Source organism: Solanum stenotomum, chromosome 6, assembly GCF_019186545.1.
Source record: "Solanum stenotomum isolate F172 chromosome 6, ASM1918654v1, whole genome shotgun sequence".
Lineage (NCBI taxonomy): Eukaryota > Viridiplantae > Streptophyta > Magnoliopsida > Solanales > Solanaceae > Solanum > Solanum stenotomum.
The window spans coordinates 41,794,832-41,811,125 of NC_064287.1; the positions used below are offsets into that span (position 1 = coordinate 41,794,832).

At 32.9% G+C, this 16,294-nt stretch overlaps 2 protein-coding genes across 4 annotated transcripts; both read left to right on the forward strand.

Annotated features, from left to right (window-relative positions):
• Positions 1-1,753: 1,753 nt before the first annotated feature.
• On the forward strand, positions 1,754-8,080 carry LOC125866728 (uncharacterized). 2 transcript variants are annotated; one of them, XM_049547067.1, is made up of 14 exons: positions 1,754-2,038; positions 3,003-3,162; positions 3,574-3,831; positions 4,061-4,235; positions 4,526-4,587; positions 4,773-4,936; positions 5,224-5,321; positions 5,680-5,810; positions 5,893-6,027; positions 6,112-6,359; positions 6,464-6,623; positions 6,762-6,834; positions 6,937-6,981; positions 7,756-8,080. In XM_049547067.1, the coding sequence occupies exons 1-14, from the start codon at positions 1,986-1,988 to the stop codon at positions 7,965-7,967; spliced, it is 1,974 nt and encodes a 657-aa protein (XP_049403024.1). In that variant the 5' UTR covers positions 1,754-1,985; the 3' UTR covers positions 7,968-8,080. The 2 variants fall into 2 exon arrangements, with proteins under 2 accessions (XP_049403024.1, XP_049403025.1); XM_049547068.1 differs by having other exon boundaries at positions 5,752-5,810.
• Positions 8,081-11,309: 3,229 nt separating this feature from the next.
• On the forward strand, positions 11,310-15,296 carry LOC125866754 (sufE-like protein 2, chloroplastic). 2 transcript variants are annotated; one of them, XM_049547099.1, is made up of 3 exons: positions 11,310-12,304; positions 14,628-14,795; positions 14,885-15,296. In XM_049547099.1, the coding sequence occupies exons 1-2, from the start codon at positions 11,507-11,509 to the stop codon at positions 14,652-14,654; spliced, it is 825 nt and encodes a 274-aa protein (XP_049403056.1). In that variant the 5' UTR covers positions 11,310-11,506; the 3' UTR covers positions 14,655-14,795; positions 14,885-15,296. The 2 variants fall into 2 exon arrangements, with proteins under 2 accessions (XP_049403056.1, XP_049403057.1); XM_049547100.1 differs by having other exon boundaries at positions 14,938-15,294.
• The last annotated feature ends 998 nt before the right edge of the window (positions 15,297-16,294 follow it).

A 16,294-nucleotide genomic window follows, 5' to 3' on the forward strand; every position in this document is an offset into this window, starting at 1 on the left:
ACGGAATAAATAATACCACGATGACGAGCTCAACGCGCAGAACAACTTCCATCTAGGATTTAGGCCAAGAAAATCGATAATTTGAGTGATCTTAAACACTAGGCTTCTGAATTTATCAGGTTCTCCATGAAAACAATGAAGAAAAAATGAAGTAGATGATATATATATAAAGTCCTACGGGAGTCGGGACCTATTCACGTGCCTTCTTGCGTCATCTTGTGAAATCACAAATATTTTTCTATTCTGAAGTCGTATACGAGATGCACTAATCTATGAGTAAATTCTTTTAACTCAATGGACATTTTTTTTGTTTTTAAAATTAAGTATATTCAATAAACAGATAAAATATCAAAATTATATGTTAAAGCATTTTACAACGTTCTCAAAACTAAAATTGGACACACAAATTTAGAGTTAATATCTTAAAAGGTCATTGAACTATGAAAAATTATTTAATAAAGTCATTGAACTTTACTTTGTATCAATAAAATCACTCAACTTAAGGTTTTTATCTTCAAAAATCACTCAACTACATTTATCTTTAAAATATATTTGACATGACAAACTAATTTTTTTTTTAATGTCATATAATCATGGACTCCACAAATCAATAAATTATAAAATCTATTTCTATTTTTTTTATATTCTGATAGTAGTTACATTTTTCATGTTTGATTAGGATTTGGGAGTAAAGACATAGTCACATAAACAAATTTTAGAACATAAAATTAATAAATAGTATAGAAGATAACAAGTCGGTTTGTGTTAAGACAAAGAGAAATGAAGTAGTAATTATGTTAGCAAAGAATCCTGGATCTTGGTCATTCCTTATATTTGAATAAGACGTTGATTGAGATTGAATTTGTTTGGAAAATTTGTTCGATTAGCTCGATTTGTTCATGCTGAAGGGGGGGGGGGGGGGGGGGGCGGGNGAGTCCGTATAAAAATAAATAAACTTCATAAAAAATAATTTAATTTGTGTCAAATGTATTTTAATGATTTAATTTGTTATGTCAAATGTATTTTAATGATAAATGTAATTGAGTGATTTTTGAAGATAAAAAATTTAAGTTGGGTGATTTTATTGATACAAAACAAAGTTTAATGATTTTATTAGATAATTTCTCATAGTTCAGTGATCTTTTAAAATATTAACTCCACAAATTTATTTAATTTAAAAGTCAAGTTGGCATTTCAAATTATACACGTTATATTCTATTTGTATTAAACCAAACAAGGCACAAAGACTAAATAATTACGAAGGATTATAGTTAAATAAATAAAATTTATTTATCTTTAATATGATGTTGGATGCAAGTCTTGAAAATAAAAAAATAAACTCCTAATAGGAAAGCTTCCCCATTTAGTAGACTTTACAAGATGAATATAAAGGATTTTTTTTAAAAAAATAATCAATTTTTGAATTGCAAATCAAATTTTAACTATGATGTCAAACTATTACGATATTTTTCAGATTGAATATGTGTCAGTTGTGTGAATGAGAAACACCTTATTAAGACTATATACAATATTTGAGAAAGATTAGAGGTATTTTAGGACCTTTTTTAAAATTTATTTCTCACTCAGTGTCTGAAGCTCTCACCAAATCTGAATTGTGCATTGCGCGACCTATTTGGAGTTGAGAAATACTTGTAATGGTGTATATTACATTGTATATATCGTATACATATCAGTGTATATCACACATAAATTTTCGGTTGAAGGGGTTATTAATTTGATTATTACAATTGGTACTCCACCTCATGGTCCTGAAGGCATAACAGAAAAAATAGCTTTGTGAGGTGACACTTGCCATTTCCTCCGAAACAGCATCCGGTGATTATGTCTTCACAATCACACTTTTTTACACACCTCAACTAACCCTTTTTTCATTCAATTTTGCTATCATACTCAAACACCTAAACTCAAAATCACTCAATTTTGTACATCTTGTTAGCAGTAAAGAATACTACTCTGAAAAAGGGATGATCTTGAAAACTTATATTTTCATCATTTTCACTACTCTTTTCCTTCACTGGTATACTCTATAAACTTTGATGTTGTAGTTTCTGCTCTTTATTTTCTAGCTAAAGGGTAAATTTGAGAGATACCCATTTCATGGAATTTCAGAATTAGTTTAATTTCTTTGCTTTTTGGTTGTTATTATGTATGTGAGCTTGATGTTTATTAGCCAAGATTTGCTTATTTGATGCAAGTTTCAATCTTTTCCACTATTTACAGCTCTACAAGTGTCTCCATTGAAATGGTTTTCTTGGAAATTTAATATGGTAGTTTCTGGTAATTATTTACTGCTCTTTATTTTCTAGCTTAATGATATATTTGAGAGACACCCACTTCATACAATTTCAGAATTAGATTAGTTTCTTTGCTTTTTGATTGTTATGATGTATGTGAACTTGATGTTTATTAGCCAAGATTAGCGTATTTGATGCAAGTTTCAATCTTTTCCACTATTTACAGTTCTCCAAGTGTGTCCATTGAAATGGTTTTCTTTGAACTTTTCTATGGTAGTTTCTGGTAATTATTTTCTGGCAAAATCATTCGTTATAAGTTCTGATTCACTGGAGAAAGAAAACCCACATGTAATTTTGATAAAACTAAAAATTCTGATGCATTTCGGTCTGGATTCGTTGGCCTCTTTGCTTAAAGTGTGCAAGTTCTAATCTTTTGAGCATTACTGTTATTTATCACCATGGTGGCATCTGTTAGACTGTTAGAGAGTTAGGACTATCTCAACAAGATTGGGGACCTAAAGTTAAATTTTCTAGGGAACATTTACGGAACATATACTATATCCATTGCTTTAGTGGCCTTAGGGTCGAGCCGGGGTGGTAGAAGAAGTTTTTGGCTTAAAGAGTTGGGCCATTGTTGAGTTTCAAATGTTTTCTCTTAGATAATGAATTGCAATGTATTGTTGAAGATATGTCTATTTTATAATCAAAGTGTGATATATTTGAGTATTATTCGGATCATAACCACAGGGAAACCTCAGAAACTAAATCTCAGGGCGATATTGGACGAGCCAGCTTGCCACCTAGGGGTTGGAACTCCTATGACTCATTTTGTTGGACCATCACCGAGGAAGAGTTTCTTCAGAATGCAGAACTTGTAGCACAACGATTAAAACCTCATGGTTATGAGGTAATAGTTTCACAAAAAACATAACAATAGGCTTTGATGGTGTGTTTGTTATGATGGAAAATGACTTCTCTGTTTTCCGGTGTTTGGTTACAAGAAAATGCTTTCCATCTAAAGGGGGAAATTTGAATTTCCTTATAACTGTAACTTCATATTATTAATTTTGAGTACTCAAAAGTTTCATCAAAACAACCTTTGTAGTTTGCTAATATTATAATGAATCTCTAATACATAATTATTTTCGAAAATTATTTCCCGTTCACCATCAAACACTAGAAATCATTTTCCTTAGAAATGAATTTCATCATACTAAACACTCCCTAAAATGAGAAATCCGTAGAATTTAGATTCTTTTACAATTCTGACATGTTTTTGCTTTCATCTCTAAACTGTCTACTTTTGGATTCTGTGCAGTATGTTGTGGTGGACTTTCTTTGGTATAGGAAGAAAACAATAGGTGCTTATACTGATTCTTATGGTTTTGATGTCTTTGATGAGTGGGGAAGGATGGTTCCTGATCCTGGAAGATGGCCTTCCTCTCAAGGTGGAAAAGGGTTTTCTGAAGTTGCTGGGAAGGTTCATAGCATGGGACTGAAATTTGGGATTCATGTAATGAGAGGTTTAAGTCTACAAGCATTCAATGCTAACACCCTCATACTGGATACCACTACGGTATTGTTCTTTATCCAGAATCAACTCAACTTTCTGCTTTCATTTATAGATGTAAATATTGGTATATCCAGCCCAATTTCATTAGACTGGAAATGCAGCTTCTTGGGCAAGTTCATATCCATTTTTTATCTAAGTGTGTTGACGTTAGTTGATAAAGTTCATCTTATAAGCTCTTATACATAGTAGTAGCTATGACAAATGTTTGACTTGTTGGTGATACATCCAACAGGGCAAAGCTTATGAGGAGGCTGGTCGACAATGGCGTGCACAAGATATTGGAATTAAGGAGAGGACTTGTGCATGGATGAAAAATGGTTTCATGAGTGTGAATACCAAGTTGGGAGCTGGAAGAGCATTCCTTAGGTCGCTCTATCAACAATATGCTGACTGGGGTGTTGATTTTGGTAAGGCATATTTGTTACATAAGACAATTATTGGGAGATATATTTCCATGGGTTATGATGATTCAGCTGATGATTTGACGTGTTCAAAAGGCTGATTTTCATGTGAAATCATAACATGGGAGATTAACTTTAATGTCATAAAACAAATGATTCTGCTTTCTAGGAAAACTTCTTTAAGAAGCAGGACTAATCCTTGTCTGGATCGTCCATGCTAAAAATCCCAAATCACTTTTAACTGTTTAATTTTTTGTGCTTTATCTTAAAGGAATTTTCTGTTTTTTCTTCTTCAGTGAAACTTGACTGTGTATTCGGTGATGACTTGGATTTAGATGAGATAATCGTTGTTTCAGAGGTAAGGTTGTTAACTTTCTTCTGCTTAACCCACTGCATCTTGCCCCTTTTAATTGTTCTATGCAATGATTTTACTTTCTGAAAGGACGAACAAGTGAACATAATAGCTGAAAGATTTGTGTTTGGATCCATACTTCATCTAACAATGGCAAGTGAGAAATGTGATAACAATGTACTTATCTGTAGGTATTGAATAAGCTTAGCCGACCTATCATATATTCCTTATCCCCTGGAACTAATGCAAAACCAATCATAGCGAAGGAAGTTAGTGGGTTGGTCAATATGTATCGAGTAACTGGGGATGACTGGGATACTTGGGAAGATGTCTCTGCTCACTTCAACGTTGCGAGGTAAGTTATGCTACCTGTTCGAATAATTTGTCAGGATTTTCTCATTTTTTCTAAGCTTGCTGCCAAAAGTTTATTATCACATTGTGTATTGTGATTGCTCATCTATCTCGTAGATATGTCATTTATTTGACAGAAGTTCCTTGAGCTTCTAAGTTAAGCAGTATGGTCAATGTTCTAACAATCAGATTATGTTTCAGCTCAAATTTTATTTTCTGGTTTGTTCTTTGTCCGTGACACCATTTTGTTATTTAGCTGTTGATATAGGTTTCTCCTTACCCTTGTGCCAGGGACTTCACTGCTGCTAACTTAGTAGGAGTCAAGGGCCTGAAGGGGAAATCGTGGCCTGACTTAGATATGCTACCACTTGGATGGCTAACAGAAGCAGGTGATGGATTGTTTTTATTCTATGTTTGTTAAACTATAAAATAATATTCTCATTTCAGAAAGGATTTTGTATAAGTTTGCCAAAGATACATACTTGTTTGATGCATATTCATCCTCATCATAGACTATGTATTGAAGTGCACTAGCATAAGGTTCTCTGTCTGTTACAACTTAAGGAGATAAATGCAAATTATTGCTCCTGGATCTTCAAAGTAGAGAGATTTTTTGCGACTTAAGTTAAATGTTAAACAGAGAAAGGTTCATCATATTGCAAACATCTACAATTTCTTGTGCTTAGCTCACTTGGTTAGGATTTAACATCAACCAAATTTGGTTACAATGATTCTCCTCCGAAGCAGAATTATGTTCTCCTCTTGGGCAAAACAAGGAGGAAAATCTGGCACGAAATATTATACTCCATTTTGGTGCAGGTTCAAATGATGGTCCACACAGATATTGCAGGCTTAATCTGGATGAGCAACATACTCAGGTAATTTTTCTGCAGTGGTTCTGGTTCTGCAAATATGACATAGCTCAAGTGATCGATTTGTATTCTATGGATCTTCTGGCAGGTGACTCTATGGTCCATGGTCAGGTCCCCTCTTATCTTTGGTGGAGATATGAGAAAGCTTGATGATGCTACATTCAGTCTTCTTACGAATCCTACTCTGTTGGAGATTAACTGGTTTAGCTCTAACAACATGGAGGCATGTGAATAAATTTAAATTGACTCAACTTTTGGATTCACTTAGGCATACAGTTCAATCCTAAGCTGATATTTTCAAATGCAGTTTCATTACGTGACAGGCTCCTTAAGTTCATCTGGAAAACATAGCTTCAGTAACCATACTGAGGATAAAGAAAAAATAAATGTGTTGGAGACGAGAGTTTTGGCTTTAAGGAGCTGCAAAGATGTAAAGGCAAATGGCTGGTCTACTAAAGTTCTTGACAATAATGTAGAGAAAGTATGCTGGGAAGAGAACTCAAATAAACGCAAGGCACCTTTTTGTCTAAACAAGAGAGAAGCACTTTCAGCATCGTAAATATCTTCAACTTCCTCTGATATATCGAATTCGATAGTGATTTTGTTTATGCTATATTTGTCGATCTTCCTGGCTCATGATAAAGTTGTTCTTCATGCAGAGAAGGGGAGATGGTATATCAGCACCAAAATCTCGAGAGACTTCACTTATTGGTAACAGAGAGAACAGAACTTTGTTTTGGTGCATCTTCAAATAGAAAGCTTACAGCTAACGAGATCAGCAGAGGTTCATTTTCACGGTGCAGATCACATGCCAACCAGGTAATTCAGTTTGAATTTTGAGACGTATGGCCTATTCTATTAGCAGTAGTTCATGCCACAAGTAGTTCTGTGCTCTCTTTGAATAAATGAAGATTCGTGTAGTTTCATCTAAATTTTCTGCTGATTTTTGCATAACAGATGTGGGAGAACTACAATGGAACCCTCATGAATAGTTATTCCGGTCTTTGTGCTATCATGGATTTTGTCAGAGGTTTTTTTTTTTTCATCTGGAAAACTTGCCTACACCGCACTGATTTATGTCCAACTTAGAGATTGATACCTACTACTATGTACTGATTCTTTTTTCATGCAGCTTCTTCTGGTGGAATTAGGTCCTGGCTTGCAACTGGAAGGAGAGGTATGGTTTCTCAAATGAAAAGTTTATTCCATTGAGAGACAACATATATCACTAACTCTAAAGGAGAATGTCTTTAATGGATGATAGTGAAATATATACATGCTTTTTTGTTAAGTTTTTGCGAGTCTGAATAAAGGGATACAGTTGGGGAAGTTTACAGTAATTAGCCTAAAGTTAAGGAGATGCAAGCAAGCTTCTATGCTTGTAACTTAAACAAATATCTAAGATTGAAATAATAGGTACCGAGGGAGTAAGAAAGTTTGAAATAAGGCCACTGTTGTGCGTTATAAGATACGAGCTAATTGTCTAGAAATTTGGTCTATCACTGTCTATGGTATGTGGTTCCTTAGCATTGAGCAATTCCTAAAGCTATAAAATGGAACTAAGTGAGTCCACTGTAATCCTACATGTATTATAGATCATTGCAAATATATACGCAGTAAGCACATCAGCGCCTGCGAGTACAGTTTGCAGGTCAATTATTAGATGGTTTTAAGTTGTATTTACATTATCTGTGCAGTTGAACCAATAATAGCAAGCTATTTCTCAGGTTACCATATTGGGCTTGCTATGAATAGTTAAGACAGTATAAAGAGTTTTTACATTATCTGTGCAGTTGAACCAATGATAGCAGGCTATTTCTCAGTTAACCGTATTAGACTCGCTATGAATAGTTACATGTAAAAAGACTTCAGCACACTGTTGGTGTGCGGAATTTAGCCCTTGTTAGATTATTGCAATCTGATATCTGTACACCGTTCGATACATTTTCAGGAGAGATCTACTTGGCTTTCTTCAATTTGAACAACCAGGTGACAAAAATGTCAGCAAAGATATCAGACATAATCAACGCGATTCATGCTACAAGTTCAAAGTGCTCAGGCACAGAAGTGTGGAGTGGCACAAATCTTGGAGCCATAAAGGATTCAATATCTATGTCAGTAAACGCTCACGGATGTGCATTGTTTGTCTTGAACTGCACATAATGTTGAATCCAACAAAGGAAGTTATACATCAGGTCCACATTGTATATTCATCTTTTGTACAACTTCTATTGAATCCCTTTACTGAAATGAAATACCACTATCCTTGTGTCTTATCATTCTTGTTAACCTATCATATCATTAAGAGTTGGGATAGGGGACCTTTCATTGTCTCCTTCCTTTTTATATCGGGATTTGTTGCACTTGAGCCAGAGGATCTTTTGGAAACAGTACCTCCACGAGGTAATGGTAAGCTTTGCGTGGAATTTCACTGGATATGTTGTTGTTATTGAAGGGACAACAGTCTTTTCATTTAGTTCATCTCCGATCCCCCGTAGGGAGAGGTATACAACCAATGGCCAGTTGCCTTCCCTCTCCTCTGAGGCCGATAACGTCCACTCGTGGAGCGCTTTGCCTTTTGAGTAGAGTAGCAAGCATTGATGATCTCGTATACGGAGAAAGAGATTGTAGATGTTAGTATATTAATCTATTACATTAAAATTTAAGTCTATAAAAAAGAGATAAAGTTAAATCTATAAAAAAGAGATTGTTGACATCAGTAGATTAATTTATTCATTGATAGGACATTTTGTTTCCATGCCAAAAAGTTAAATCTAACAAAATGTGGATTTATTAGACTAGATCTTGTGCAAGTTGGTACCCTATCTGTCTATATTAGAAAATCACAAAACTTTAGTCTTACGTACTAACACAAAAATCATAATTTCAAATCTTAATATTTCGACGAGTAATAATCTTTTGCTCTGTATTTTAATCTTTTTATTTTATTTTTAATGTTATAAATGTAGACCTAAACTCGACTCGATCCAACCTAGTCTTTGAAAAGTGTAGTTAATATAAATTAAAAGCTTTATATTTGTTTTACTCATCCAAAAGTTTAGTTTTCCAATTGTAACGCTTGTGTTAGTAGTTTTGTTGGTTGATTGTCCAAACTTTTACATTGTAATCCCCTTTTTCATTTTCCCTTCCCCTACCTCCAACTTTTAAAAAACGTGATTTTTTTTACGGACATAATATGAGACCATTTATGAGATGTATCCCTATTCTTGATGAATTAACTCATGATATAAACAATGTCTTTGTTGATAATTGGTAATTAGAGGGGCTGAATGTGATGATGCATGAAGAAAGAACTTTAATTTGTATTATTAGTGCAATATATTTTTTATTTGTTTGAAAAGAGTTTGGAGGGTCTCACTCATTCATAGGTCCACATGAAATTGTATGCAATGACGTAATACCCACAATATCCAAAGGGACCAAAAAGTTTGAATATGATTTGATGAATTGAAGGGCAAAAACAATTTTGAGATATTCTAAACTTTCTTTTTTTTTAGTGGGAAAAGATATCATTACTTGACCAAACTCAAATTTTTCAATAAAGTTTAGTATAATTCAGTTAAGGGATAAAAGAGGTTTTATTTATGGGTAGACAATATTTTGTATTTAGTCAAATTATAAATTACGGGATTGTTTGATTAGTGAGATATTGAGATAGACAAAATTATTATCCTTAATTTGTCGATCAAACGATCGCTTTAATTCATGCTGCCTTCTTCTACTTTTCGCTAGTTCTTCTATGAACCATTTTCTTTTAACACAATACTAATGATTTTTTTTTTTTTAAAAAAAACACACATGATAGCTAAGCATTAGTTCCAAACTAAAAGGATATATTTTGACTATATGAATTCTTTATATTTGTTTCATTTTATGTGAGTTCTCTTATATTATCACTTTTTAAAGGTACTCTCTAATATTAGAGTTCTTTAAAAAAAATTGAGCAACATGATTCTAAAGTCTTAATTTCAATTTGTTGATATGTTAACATAGATTCTTTGCCTCGACTAGTAGAGTACAATGTTTTCTTTATATATATTAAAGTGAAAATAATTTTGAATAGGTTGATGAATGATGCAGTGATACGTAACAAGAGTGATCGGTCAAAGCGGTCCAATAAAGATATAATAGGGTTGAATAACATTTTTGGGATAAGACTAGTAAGAGAAAAACTTAGATCGAGAAATATCTGAAGTTGATATTGTTGTAATCGGTATTGTGCTGATAAAGATCATCTACCAATATATTATTTTACTTCTTATTGATCTTTTAATTCATTTGCTATTCAATTGTTGTTATTTATAATTAGGTCAATTTAATTCGCATGTTCTTAAATCATATTTAAAATTTAACTGGATCGTATAATTTTACATGTAAACACCATATTTACCCATATGTGTGTGTATGTGGAAATTGGAATAATACAAAGAAGCATAATTAAATTGTGGAACTATTGATGTCTATAGAGGAGGGTAGAGTAGGTTGCAATCTTAGCTTTGTTTTGAAGCAAAAGAAAACTCCTCAAACTCGATATAGACTTGTTACTCTTTTTATTGGTTCATATTAATTCCCAAAAAAGCACAAAAAAATTTAAAAATACTTTTCTTAATCTTGTAAGATTCTTGAAGAATTCAAAGTTAATTTTGCTAATAATCAATCTTGTTTGCTTGCACGGATTGTATAGTGTCATTTTGTCCATCAATTGTTATTCACTTGCTTTTTCTACGTGTTGCATTGACAATAAGATTTCTTGCTAAATTGTAACATGTTCTCAATTATTTTATCCAATTTTTAGGTGCTAGCATTTTGGGAATATTTGGTTGAAGTTGGAAAAAAATAATTATTTTTGTCAAAACACAGGATATATGTAAATCTTTATCTTTCTTTTTTGAAGTTTTGTGATTGGAAAATTATTTTAACTTCAACTTCAAAAACTCCCTTCATCCCCTCTTATGTGTTGTAGTTGGATTGAACTCAAAATTTAAGAAATATGAGAAGATTTTTCAATATTTCAAAACTATCTTTCTTTAAAATAAATGAGGTTTTAAATAGAGAAGTACATTTTTTGTCAAATAAATGAAACTCAACGTAGATAAAGTGTTAATAATGTCATTAAATATTTACAAATGTGTTTTTTTAAACTGACTAAAAAATGTTATATAAATTAAAGGAGTATCTTTTTTTTTTTTAAATTTCAGTTTCAACCAAAAACTATTTCACTCCTTGATTTCAAGTTCAGGTTATAATAATAATAGACCAAATTATAAAACAAAAACTTATTAACTTTTAATATAATACCAAATTGAAGTTAGAAAATCTTAAGAAATTGAAATAAAAAAACTTAAAAATGAGATTGGGGAGTCCCACATAAAAATATATTTCCACTTTTGGCGCCTTATTTACTTTTTGTATTTATATATTTTTTAGGATGAAATCTCCAACCACCTTGGGATTATAAAACTATAAAATGCCACTGCACCTTATTTCGCTTCTTCTTCATCATTTATCGCCATTTTTTTCATTTTCCTTTTATACTTTTTCTACCTGAAATGAAATCTCCCGCAGTTCAAGGATCTTCTTCTCGTTTTTATCTCTGATTCTCCAACTTCTAACTGTCACAAATCTTGTATTTCAATTCTTTACCCTTTTATCTCTCCAATTTTCTTCATCTTTAACCAAACATGGACTCTTCTTCTAATCTCAATTTCCCATTCACAATTTCATATACACCCACTAAGTTAAATCCTCAATTCCGTCCCAAAAAACCAATCTTTTTCACTTTTCTGAATTACCCATCTTCTTTCTTGACGATTTCATCGACACCCACCAAGCCAAATCCTCAATCTTGTAGTAAAAATCCAATCTTTTTCACTTCTATGCAATGTTCTAGAAATAAAAGACTTGGGCTGTCATCAGCTTCTTGCTTGATTATGGAAGAAGCGCCATTGGAGGAGAGGTTAAGTGTTGTTGACAAAGTTCATAGTTTATCTTTGGAATTTAGGTCCTTATCAGAACCAATTGATAGAGTGAAAAGATTATTACACTATGCAAGTATTCTCCCTCCATTATGTGAGTCAGCTAGGGTTCAGGAAAATCGAGTTTTGGGTTGTACAACACAGGTGTGGTTAGAGGCGAAGATGGATAATAGGGGTTCTATGAAGTTTAGTGTAGATAGTGATTCAGAAATTACTAAAGGGTTTTGCTCTTGCTTGATGTGGGTGTTTGATGGGGCAGAGCCAGAGGAAATTCTAAGTGTTACAGCAGAGGATTTGGGAGATATGAATGTGGGGTTGCCTAAAAAAGGTCGTTCAAGAGTTAATACTTGGCATAATGTGTTGTTCAGTATGCAGAATAGGACTAAAGATTGTGTTCAAGAGAGGAAGAGAGCTTTGTCTTTGGAAGATCTTCATTCTTTAGTCATTAGACCTCATGAACATGTTGCTGGGCATAGTGCCAATGGAAGTTACTTGGAATCTGAGGTTGGTGTTAAGTAGCAATTTTTTTTATGTCATAATAAATAAACAAACATTAAAAACTTGGTCTCAGCTTGCAAGTAAATACTCCAACTTTGAGTATGCACATCTAGACCCCTCAACTCGTCCGTAGTTGAACACTCCAACTTACAAAATGATCCTCTAAACAACTCCCACTAAGTTTATGTGACATGTCATCATCGGTGTCCATGAGACACAACAGGGACACGTTGAAGTGTTTAGTTGCCAATTGAGACCAAATTGAGGTGTCTAGATGTGCACTCTCAAAGTTGAGAGTGCTTACTTGCTAGTGGAGGTCGAGTTTGAGTGTATGTTTATGTATAATGCTTTATTTTTTATTGTCATTTTATTGGCTTGTTTATGTTTTTGGGTGAATGTGTACATCATGATCATGGGAAGATCCAAAGGGATCTTTTGATTCTGCTTTTAAAGAAATCAATTTGTACCTATAATGATGGATGCCATGAGATCAGACTTTGTATTTTAGTAGTTGGAATAGTAGTGCACTAATTATTTTTCTTATTCTGGATACTATATGTTGTAAATTAGTATAAACTATTATGTGGAGGTTCCACCAAACACCACTTTCCAAGAAAGATGAAAAATTTAAAAGATTAAAATAGAATAGGAAAACACCAACAGTTTGTTCTTTAATCCATTATTCAAGCGAAAGCAAACAATTCTGCTTAGAAGGAAGTCATTATTAGTTTCATGGTTTGGGCCTGAAAAGTGAACATGAAGTAGACTGCTTAAATGTCCACATATTTGTACTAGTTGAGGTAAGGTCAGTTGGCGCTTTTTATGGTGTTGAGGAACAGACCTATTCTGGATATGGCACAGTCTATGATGAGAGGAAACGCCTTGTAAACTGCACAGTAGAAATTCTTTTGGTTCCAAATATCTAATTTGTTGAGTTGGCCTAGGGCAGTATTCATATAGCTAGGATATGTATCTATCACTTCGTCTTGAATTCTTTTTAAGCTTGTAAGCAGGTTTTGTGGCTTTTGGAGCATTCAAGACTTGGTTAATTATAAATATTGAACACCTTATCTATTTATTTTTGGTTAAAAGGATAATAAATTATAAATATTAAGGAGATCTATCATAAAAAGTTAAGAACTACTACTACAAATACATTTCATATTGACCAAGAGGAGAGTGGAAATCACATTGTTTTCTTTACATGCCTGTATGTGTTTGGAACTACGACAAGCGACTACTCTTCAGTCCAAAACAAGTTGAGGTCAGCTATCCAATATGTTTTAGAAAGAAAACAAGGATGTTAGGTTGCAAGGCCACAATTATCCCAATAGACGAAAAACAGCAAAAAACACTCAGGTAAATTGGTTTGGACAAGATTTTGTGATTAACTCAACATTCTGATTCACTTTCAAGAAAGGTTCTTTTAGGAATTACTTTTAAAACGCCTTGTAGGTGAGGTTATAAAGAATTAATATGTAAAAACGCTTGAATGGAAGTATCAATTTGACCTCACAATTTATTAGATTACTGAGGGACATATATGTAATGTTCCGGTTAGAAATCCTTTTGGACTTGTCCCATTCATGTAGAATGATTCCAAAGTCAGATTCTGTTATTAAGATCTCTTCATAGAAAAGGCTTTTCTGCTTATTTTTCCTTCAATTAATTATGATATGCTGCATTTTCCTTGTCATTTCGTAGTTGAAGCAAAATTAACAAGTGGTAAAAGAAATATCATTTTCTTTGATCTGTTCCAGTCTCATCATCGTTTATTGCATCACGTGTACGGGGTTTAGCTTCAAGTATTTTCAGTATAGAACCTCTGACATTTGAACTTGCGGATATAAGACAACTAAAGATAAGGGCATCGAGCTCATTTTCATCATCAATGAGAACTTCAATAATATTTTGGCATCTCTTGTCTAGTTAGTTAGAACACGACTTTTAACTGAAGTCAAGAAATTTGTGCTCCTTGCTCCTCAGTCCTTGAAACTATAGTGAACAATTAAAAGATTGAGTGAACGTGAATGAAAATGCTCTTGCTTTTGTTTTAAGATACAAAGTCAAACAGAGTTTATGTATCAGAAATTCATTCCCATGTCAAGATCTTACTGATGCTGTTAGGAAAGGTATCTCATTATCCCATTTATTTGATATTTACTACTGGTATAAATTGGTTGCCAAAGTAAATAAGGTGTCAAAGCATGTGTGACCTCTAATAGAACCCTTTGCTCATAAATGATTTTTTTTTTTTTTTTTTTTTTGCAATTTATGCCTGTCCCTGAAATGTATATCTTTAATTCTGGTATTATTCTGTTGCTTGCAGCCTAAGTGCAGTTTCGAAGTCAAATGATTCTCAGCCAAGCTTTGTCCCATGGTTGGATGAATCTGCTAAAGTTTCACCATCTTCTTCTTTTGTTACTGATAAGGCTTTTGTTCTCCACTTTGCACCCGAGGCAACTTCCTTCTCATTCTTTATCCTTGTTTTTCACAGGTAAAAATCTTATTCTTAGCTTTTTGTTTTAGTACGTTGCGACTGATACTCCATATTGCAAACCTTACAAACTAACATGTATATTGCAGACCTTACAACTAACACGCCATTCTGAATATGATACTACGTACATGTTGCATAGAATTGAATTCACTGGGGCAATAAAGCAGATGATTGTTGATATAATTTTTGTACTGAGTTGCCTCTTTCAAGGCATTCATTGAAGATGAGCCATGGACTTCTCCCTGTGGCATAAGTTGTTGATGTAATCTCTGTTGTATTTTGTATTAGCAACCTACTAGTTTTTTTCTTCTTCTTAGATGCAAGACAAATAGTTCTCAAATGTTGTTTGTATCTTTTGGAAGAGAAATTTCCAAATGAGTATTCTCTATTGAGAAAATTCATACGTTGGAGTGATAACTGGTTTAACCTTTACACTTTTGAAACTAGGAAGGGAGGGATTGCTTTGTAAAGACTATGAGTAAGTTGGGAGAAAATCTTTTTCCAATACCCAAAGGAAAGTGAAATTTTTGTTACTCTATGGTGAAGAAAATTGTGGGAAATCGAACAATTATACAATATTTGTCTTATGTAACACGTTGAGATTATTTAGCTACTATGTTCACAGAAGCAATAAACATAAATGGACTTGAACAATTAGGCAACATTGAAGTACCTAAAACACCTAGCTATATCAAAGTTGTCATGTTGGAGTTTCACATTTAAATTTCTTGTTAGTGTCTATCCCAAAAAGAATCATGTTCTTCTACTATTCATATGAATTGAAAACCTTATAGAGGTGTTTGAGTGGTATTAGCTAAAGTAAAGGATTCAACTTAATATGTATGTACTTTGATTTAACTATTATAAAATGTTTACCCGTATTTAACTTTTAAATAATTTGATTATGTAATATTCATATTGTCACTACACATAACTTAAATCATAAGTTAAAATCTGTGATATAACTAGTTTATTGTTCTCCACTTCATATCATTTGATGGAAACCCCACACCCAATATGAAATGTTGCCTTGTTGGATTAAAAAGGCGGGGTTCACTGAAAAGGAAAGATTTCATTGCTACGATTATCAGAGATTAGAGGTCAAAACTTTCTTTTGGTACCTCACCTTTTATTGGATTTCAAACATATAATTTTTTTTTAATGTAATTTGCATCAACAAGACAAATAATTCTTACACTCTCACTCATCTGCTCCAAGCTTATAATCAAAATGGATCATAATTATTAACTTTTGCTCATATTGTATATAATTTGAAAATTAGGTCACTTTTCCTATTTTTCTTCTTCTACCCAACCGTCTCTTGATTGTTAGTTGACAAACTTGGTTAATAAGTATATTTGAAGCTCAAATAGTGGTTGTTAGTATTGGTTTTAAGATTTGGGTAGTGAAAATCGTATTAAAAAAATAACCCATCGTTATTGAACAAACTTGAAAATATAGGTTTGAATTTGGTTTTTATGAGAATTTTTGAGTGA

Bases quoted from the DNA above. Each gene is read 5' to 3' on its own strand.
- LOC125866728 (XM_049547067.1), top strand. From the start codon at position 1,986: ATGATCTTGAAAACTTATATTTTCATCATTTTCACTACTCTTTTCCTT. The intron at 6,624-6,761 runs GTAATTCAGTTT...TTTGCATAACAG, and splicing joins GCAGATCACATGCCAACCAG to ATGTGGGAGAACTACAATGG. The intron at 6,982-7,755 runs GTATGGTTTCTC...ATACATTTTCAG, and splicing joins GCTTGCAACTGGAAGGAGAG to GAGAGATCTACTTGGCTTTC.
- LOC125866754 (XM_049547099.1), top strand. From the start codon at position 11,507: ATGGACTCTTCTTCTAATCTCAATTTCCCATTCACAATTTCATATACA. The intron at 12,305-14,627 runs GTTGGTGTTAAG...TGTTGCTTGCAG, and splicing joins GAAGTTACTTGGAATCTGAG to CCTAAGTGCAGTTTCGAAGT.